We start from the raw sequence: 7967 nt of genomic DNA, 5'->3' as shown, positions 1-7967 counted from the left end.
GTCAAGAAATTGGAATTAATTGATTAAATAAATATTTCAATAATTAATTAAATGCCCCTTCATTTAATTTAAAACATTTAAAAAATTATTTATTTATTTGTTTCACATCTTAATTTTAATTATTGACACATTTAATTAATAATTTATTGGTGTATTTAATTAATTCATTTTGTCACTCCTGGCCCTCCATCCGGAGAGTTGAAGTCGCGTTATCGCGAGGTTGGTCTTATTTTGAATTCAGGAGCAGGGCTTTGTTTACTTCCGGTGTACACAGAAAGGTTGGAAACGGCTGGTTCTGCAAGAAAAGGTACTAAATGTGTTGACAGTGGTGGTTTCAGCATTAACCGCGTTATAGGAAATGTGCTTTCGTCACTTTTTGTGTGTGTTTTCAGCGAGCTTTGCTTTTCTGTCCTGTTATACGATCACGACGGTAAGATAAGCATTTGGCCCTAAAGCTGAAGTTTACACAAGTAACAAGCTTGGCGCGTACGCGATGAGGAGTGAAAAAAGGCTTTCTAATGGACACGTGCTTTCACGCAGTCATGTTTGCAGCAGGGCGGAGGGGTCAGACTTCCCTGCCTTCTTGGTTTATTCGTGCTACTCGTATATGTGGCACTAAATATGCAGTAATCACACGCCTGGACTCAACAACACCACGTGTGACTCATGTCATGTTTGCATGTTTGTGCAGGTGTTAATGATGACGGTCCTGAATCTGTCCTTTGCTGCGTGTGGTTTCCTGGGGATCTATCACTTGGGTGCCATGGAGGCCTTTCTCCGGCATGGGCACAAGCTGCTGGGCTCCCTCGGGGCCTGTGCAGGTGCTTCTGCTGGGGCACTGGTGGCTGCTGTAATGGTCACAGCTCCTGAAAAGTTGGAGGTATCGTGTACAGTCCAGGGGTATGTGGGGTTAGTGAAACCCTCTGGTCTCTCTCAGCAAAATGGAGACAAACTGTTTCTCGCTCCTGATTCTCGCTGCTTCTTCTTTAGTACTGGCAGTTTTTATATGTGTACGGGACTAAAGACTTTGTCAGGGTGAATGATGCTCAGGGATACTTGCTGTCACACACTTGAAGAACCGTCTGTTTTAGTGATGCACACTGTAACAGCCGATCCTATAAAATAACAACTCAGATGTTAGCATAGGCAGAATGAGTAATTAGCTGTAAATTCAGGAATCTAGATGAACAACAAGCGATTGAGTGAAATGTTATTTACAAGGCGCACTGTGCTCATATATCCTCTGTTCTCAGTTAGTTCTGCAGATTTCAGACTTTGATTGCATTGAGATAAATCACCAGCTGTGCAGGAAAAAGGAATCTGTGAGTGTAGAGCTGAGTGAATGAGCTTTGTTAGGTGTGACTGAATGATATGACTGTGCTTTCATCATGGTGTTTGTTTCCTTCTTCCAGCACTGCAAAGACTTCACCTACAGGTTTGCTGACGGCGTGAGGCAGCAGCGGTTTGGGGCCGTCACACCAGGATACAACTTTATGCTCACACTCCGGTAACTACTTAGCAGAAGTCTCCTCAACAATCACCGGGCAATGTTACACGACGGAGGTGTTGATGTCTCCCATTGTGGACCTGCAACACATGTTGCTGTGAATACTGGTTGGTGGTCAATGACCAGCTAAAACACTGTGGCGATATTTTCCACCTGCTGCAGCGTCATAGCTCTGTGTCACGCAGTGGAAGGTGCACTGAGTTTGTTTAATGCCACAGTAGCAGTGGAATAGACAGATCCATTATCCCCTGAGGTTAACTTGCAGTTACTTTTATGATCCTCATGTTTTGTACCTTACACCATTATCAGGTCAGAAAGCTAAAGCCTTTACCAAACCAGTCAGTCTCTTCAGATTCAACGGGCATGAAGCACAAGTAGTATCTATGGGTTAAAAAGCCTGTTTCAAACATTCCCACAGTTCACACTTCATGTCAGGACTAAACAAACTACGTAACCCTGGAGCACCGTCAGCTGTAGCTGTGCAAAGATGTTTGGTTCTTTCTAAACAAGTCACTGTTTGGCTGAATGGAGCCTGAGTAAGACGTGTTTGGCCCGGGTGCGATCAGGACTTTGTGGAAGAACAAGATTCGACTGAACTCTTAACACGTGCTTTCTGTCAGTGAGCTCGGGACGTCTGTCAGAAAGACTCAGCTGCAGGTCTGTTAATCAGAGTCATAATGTGCTTTTTAATTTTCATCTTGAGTTTTCAGCTTTGTTTGGTTCCAGTTTGCTTGCACTGTGCGGTTTCATGCTTCAGTTTAGTTTTTTCGTTTTAATGCAGTTATTATATTTATATACACTGCCAGTCAGACGTCTGGACACACTTTGTCATTTAATGATTTTTCATTATTTCTACTACTTTCTACATCGTAGATAAACTGAAGACATTCAGTATATTTAGATTCCTGACAGTAGCCGCCCTCTGCTGTGTCGACAGCATCAAACCCTCGGCCTTCTCTCAGTGAGCTTCATGATGTCGTCACCTGACATGGTTTCACCTCACAGCCTGTCAGGGTTCATTGGTGGAGTTTCTTGCCTTCTTAATGACGTTGGCACCATCGGTTGTGCAGCAGTCAGGTTGGTGCACAGCTGACAGCCCTATTTGACAACTGTTAGAGTTCATATTATGACAAGAACCAATCAGAGTAGAGAGAAACAACAGCCCATCATTACTGTAAGAACTGAAGCTCAGTCAGTCTGGAAAATTGCTAAAACTTTGAATGTGTCCCCGAGTGCAGTCGCAGAAACCATCAAGACCACGATGAAAGTGTCTCACGTCTCAAAGGACAAACGCAGTAACTGAAGCTGAAAGCACACAAAGGTGAAAAACTGAATAATAATCTAAGAACGACAAACAGCACCCAGGACTGCAGCACGTCAAAGCTTCTTAGCTGCTGATCTTGGCCCAGTATTCCTAATTCTTCCAGCTTTAGAGTCTCAGGTGTGTGTATGCTATTAAAACTCATCAAATTATTCATATTTAATGATTTTTCATTTGCTGCTGACCCTGTGTGAGCACCGAGTTTGTGATAGAGACAGAAAACAGGTAAAGAGGCAGGGGGCGACCTGCTGCTGGCGGTTAGTTTGTCAGCATCTATGCTTGAAGTGTAAGCTGAGGTGTGAGGAAGGCACACGGCAGCTGAATAAGGCCAGCAGGCTTCGGTCAGTGTAAGTGCTTGATAGCTTGATTAATAATCGCACGTCCCTGTAAAACAGTGTTTACGATGCCCTGTGGAGATGATTCCATTAAAGCTCTGACAAATGAACATCTGTGTGTGGATTTTCCCACAGGGAGGGGATAGAAGAGATTCTCCCCACAGAGGCTCACAGTCTGGCCACTGACCGCCTCTACGTCTCAATAACACACTCAGAAAGTGGCACGAACCACAGCGTGTCGACGTTTACGTCCAGGGAGGAGCTCATAAAGGTTCGCACCCCTCTCTGTAAACACACACAGTCAAACATGGTCATAAATGTTTATGATTGTTTTACAGCCTTGTTTCTCTCCAGTCTTCAGTTTAGTGCTTTTACTACTATAAATGACACCGTGCTGTATATGAGCTGTTACCTGACTGCACGCGCCTCGTGACCAAAATGTTGAGCGACGAGCTGCCGAACCAAGTGTTTTTCCTGGATAACTGTCCCCCTCTTGTACCTGTCCAGGTCCTGTTAGCCAGCTGCTTTGTCCCAGTCTATGCTGGACTCAAACCAGTAGAGCTCAGAGGAAAGGTAAGGGTTTATGCCGGTGTCAGAACAAAATCAATTGGTTCGTGATGTTGCGCAGGAACGAGCGACAGCTTGCTAGACTGATAAATCGAATGCTTTGCTGACTTCAGAGTATTCGGTGCTAGAAAATGTTAAGCATACAAAAGTAGATTATTGAGTGTGAGGATTATTTAAACTCTACTCTTTACTGGTAAAGACAACAGCCAGATATCACAGTCCAGGGTTAAAATGAGCTTTAACATGTGGGCATGAAAGAGGTTCTGAATAATACCCGAGGTTTTGTTACAACGAGCCAAAATGCCTGGTAAAGAAGATATTTGAATGTGTCTTGAGCCACTTTTACACATGAATTGTGGACGACGATGCATCATCTGAAGTTAATAGAGGCCTTTCCTTCAAACAGCACATAACAGGTCCTCTTCAGATGTGCTCTTACTGCTGGAAACCAGTGGAAACCCTGTTCCTTTGGTTCAGGTGAGGGTACACGCCACACCCACTCGCTGTAAATCCACGAGGCCTGTGCTGTTCTCACGTGGATGTAACCTGACATCACGTGGACGTCATAGAGCGGACAGCTTTCTCTGCTCCGGCTGCTGCGTGCACTAGATTTGAACGTGTCCGTGCTGGTTGGGTTGTGGGAAAGTTCAGGTTTGCAGGGCTTGTCTACAAAGTATTTAATGACAGGATTATTTATGCAGCTGTAGCTCAGGATGTCAAGCAGGTCATCTGCTAATCAGAAGGTTGGTGGTTCCATCCCTGCCTGCTCCACATGTGCTTGGGCAAGTTTCTCTCCAGGTCATCCATCAGAGTGAACGTCAGATGGAACACACCAGCTTCCCTGTCCTGTTAGCATGTTTGTGATTGTCTGAAAGTCTAAACAGCTTTCTTTGCTCTAAACCTTTTTGTAGCTGTTGTGTGACCAGAAGGCTCTTTGTTTCCTGTAGAAATGGATTGATGGAGGATTCACTGACAGCCTGCCGATCCTGCCTGTGGGACGAACCATCACGGTGTCACCCTTTGCTGGACGGCAGGATGTGTGTCCGATCCACAGGGGGCGGTTCAAAACTCAACTCAGCTTGGCCAACATGAACATAATGGTGAGAACCGGAGCATCTGATTGGTCTGTAAGGAGAAACCTGGATTCCCAGATTATTCTCCACCTTCAGCTTTTTACCATAACTGAGCAGCGTGTACGGCTAATAGTGCTAAAGATATGTGCCAGGCAACAAAGCTTTCTCACTCTGTGAACTTCCTGTCAGTGCACGTGGAGCACACCACCACCACCACCACCCAGTGCTCCAACCTGCTGGTTGTATTCAGCTTCTTCAGCAGCTTCAAATTTCCGGAGAGTCCGAAACCAAAGTGCTGCAGTTATGAAACGGTCATGTTCAGATATGTGGAGGGTGCGTTCAGACAGAACTGACCGGTGTCCTTCACACGGTCACAGTTCAGATATTAGTCTTTGACATTACGTTAACAATAACGGTAAAGAGTTCTGTAATCTTAGATGTGCTGCCAGAACCATAAATCTTTTGATCTCGTTAGACGATGAAGTCGAGCTGTAGATGTTATTTGACCTGACCCAGCTCACAGCACAAAGTGCAGCACGTCCAGCCGTGAATGGCTGCGTGTGCGTGCAGAAGGACGCGTTTCTGTCACTTTGTTGATGTGAACGCAGTCTTTCCGTTGGCTTCCTCAGCTTTCCGTGGAGAACCTCAAACGTCTGAATCAGGCTCTGTTCCCTCCGTCCGCCGGCGCCATGCGTTCGTTATGTGAAGAAGGTTTCACGGACGCCGTGAGGTTCTTAAAGAGAGAGGGCTGGATGGGCTGAGCGTCACACATGGACAAACGGAGCGTGTGAAGCCTGGAGTGTCGTTTACCAAGAAGGAATAAACATTTTCTGTATTTATACGTACTTCCTGGGTGATTTTACTCACCCAGGAAACAGACACATGCTAGAAAAGTAGCTGCACCGATGTTTGCATGCAGTGATGTTGAAGTGATTCAGCCTTTGACTTGGTGCATGTTTGGAAAGATGTAACATTGTGGGCTTCACTCAGATTACTTTGGTCACACAGGCGTCCTCTCTGTGACACATGTGAACCTGGACTTTTATCTTAGTTTCTTTTCTTTTGACTTGAAGCAAAGTGAAAAATATCGGATATCCGTGACCCGCTTCACAGAAAGGTTTGTGCCGCCCTCGTGGATGCCGGCGGCTCCCCCAGGACACGAGGCAGCACGAGTCTTTGAAGGGTTGGATGTTTGTGCAGGTTTGACTGCTGCTGGGTCACCGTTTGATTTCCTTCAGGAGCGACTTGGCGTGTGCGAGGCAGCAGTTACACACATGCAGCAGACTGCAGAGGACAGGCTGGGATCAGGATATTCCAGGAACCCTCAGTGGCATTTCCATCTTTTCTATACAGTCTTTTTGGTGAACAGCAGTGTGAAGGCTGCGATGGGGCTGTCGGTGCTGCTGATCTTTAAAACCAGGAACTCCATGTGTTCTGTTTTTTCATGTCCTTTAAATGCTGTTTGTTGTAAAATGAGTGATTTGAACGAGTAAACAAAGGAATGTCAAATAATAATGTTCTTGTCGTCGCTGTCATTATTCTCTCAGACCCGAGCCGGCTGTTGGGATGTCTTCGCTCCCTTATCGTCTCTTATGTAGCACGTCTGTTCTGACATGATGCCGTATGAAATCCATCATAGATACTGTGCATACTGACGAAAGTGACAGGGAGCGCCGCAGCTTCATTTTAGGCTCAAGACGTGCAGAAGTCCACCCAGGGATGTGCATCATGAAGAGTCCTGAGTAGTACAGAACCTGAATGTTGTATCGTAGTCAGTTAAACATTATTAGTAACAGAGATCTGTGAAGATCTGCTGCAAACACAGAGGTCATCCTACTGTCATCAGTCAACTTTTATTCTTACCTTTAACAACAAAGTCTTCAACACTAATGTCAACAGACAAACATGACCTGAGTGACCAGGACAGGCTTGAGTTTGTGTTTGAGTTCTTACTGAAACGATTCAGGATTGTTTTGCATTTTAAACTTGTAACATCTAAATTTGATTTACACACACAAACACACACACGTATCCCACTTGTGCGTATTGTGTTATTATGTAAGCTCACCTGCTGCTTGTGGTAATAAGGCTCATTTAAAGCTTCCGCCTGCGGCAAAGAAACCCCAGCTTGTGTTTTTCTCCCTAATGTTGAGTCTCGTAATGAACTACAGTAGGGGACTGCTGTGTGGACGGAGGCCAGCTGAAGCAGCTCATTTGTTAGTGTAATTATTCAGCTGCTGACTTCAGTGTATGGGACTGAAAAGCTGTTGTTCACACCTGCAATGTGTTATTTGTGTGATAAGCCGTTCAGATCCACTGGAAAGCAGAGAATGCTTTTCAGCTCCTGGAAGTTTTTCATCTGCGAGCTGCACTGTCCTCTGGTCCTAAACGAATGCAGTGGAAACTGATTCTACAAAGGCCCAAAGAGGACGGAGGTCTAGTATTTATGCAATCCAGGAACATCCGTGCCCTTTGTGCTGTTCTGTCCACAGTTATTTGGGGAAATGGGATTCTGGGCTGTAACCACAATACTGCAGTAGAAGCTCCCGCTGTGCCCCGGGGCTGCTGGGAGATCCAGTCGGCAGATATGATTGGTACCTTTGCACAGGCTAATAAACAACTCCACAAGCTGCAAAGATTTCTTTGTTACCCTCGCCTCCACACTGAAGAAATAAGCAAAACATAACGGCTATTTCCTGATTGTTTTCTACACTGTACTATCTGAGCATGAAGGAGCGTGACACGTATTAAAGTATATGGCCTAAACTGAGGGCGAATCAGCACGCGTGATAGCCCACCTGTGTTCTCAACAGACGAGCTCTGATGTGACTTACGGTCTGCAGTCCTCATCATAGTCAGCCTGTCCACGTTCCCTCAAAGCAAAGAGCTCACGTCACTGCTGAAACACACCAGGCTACAGGTCTGTTAGCGATGCTGAGGGTTGATTTTATTATTTTTTTTTGCAGGCATTCAGACAGTGTATCCAACTACAACAGGGCTGTAAACTCCAGGCCTCGAGGGCCGGTGTCCTGCAGGTTTTAGGTGTCACCCTGGGTCAGCACACCTTGACCAAATGATTAGTTCATTACCAGGCCTCTGGAGAACTTCAGGACATGATGAGGAGGTCATTTAACCATTTGAATCAGCTGTGTTGGATCAAGGAC

At 45.5% G+C, this 7967-nt stretch overlaps 1 protein-coding gene across 4 annotated transcripts; it reads left to right on the top strand.

Moving 5' to 3' along the window:
- The first annotated feature begins 200 nt into the window (after positions 1-200).
- pnpla4 (patatin-like phospholipase domain containing 4) lies at positions 201-7905 on the top strand. Of its 4 annotated transcripts, XM_042215464.1 has the most exons (8): positions 316-430; positions 692-880; positions 1413-1507; positions 3299-3434; positions 3671-3736; positions 4137-4207; positions 4678-4830; positions 5433-7905. In XM_042215464.1, exons 1-7 carry the CDS (start codon positions 359-361, stop codon positions 4820-4822), a joined length of 774 nt encoding a protein of 257 aa, XP_042071398.1. In that variant the 5' UTR covers positions 316-358; the 3' UTR covers positions 4823-4830; positions 5433-7905. The 4 variants fall into 4 exon arrangements, with proteins under 4 accessions (XP_014185779.1, XP_042071398.1, XP_042071397.1 ...); XM_042215463.1 differs by lacking the exon at positions 4137-4207 and having other exon boundaries at positions 5433-7903; XM_014330293.2 differs by lacking the exons at positions 316-430; positions 4137-4207 and adding an exon at positions 201-307 and having other exon boundaries at positions 4678-5571.
- The last annotated feature ends 62 nt before the right edge of the window (positions 7906-7967 follow it).

The sequence above is a fragment of the Haplochromis burtoni genome, unplaced genomic scaffold (assembly GCF_018398535.1).
Source record: "Haplochromis burtoni strain Fernald_Lab_line unplaced genomic scaffold, NCSU_Asbu1 Contig_729, whole genome shotgun sequence".
Taxonomy (NCBI): Eukaryota; Metazoa; Chordata; class Actinopteri; order Cichliformes; family Cichlidae; genus Haplochromis; species Haplochromis burtoni.
The sequence above is the reverse complement of the archived record's forward strand: the minus strand, read 5'-3'. Positions and strand labels throughout refer to the sequence as shown.

Bases quoted from the DNA above. Each gene is read 5' to 3' on its own strand.
- pnpla4 (XM_042215462.1), top strand. From the start codon at position 359: ATGTGCTTTCGTCACTTTTTGTGTGTGTTTTCAGCGAGCTTTGCTTTT. The intron at 431-691 runs GTAAGATAAGCA...ATGTTTGTGCAG, and splicing joins CCTGTTATACGATCACGACG to GTGTTAATGATGACGGTCCT. The intron at 881-1,412 runs GTATCGTGTACA...TCCTTCTTCCAG, and splicing joins CAGCTCCTGAAAAGTTGGAG to CACTGCAAAGACTTCACCTA.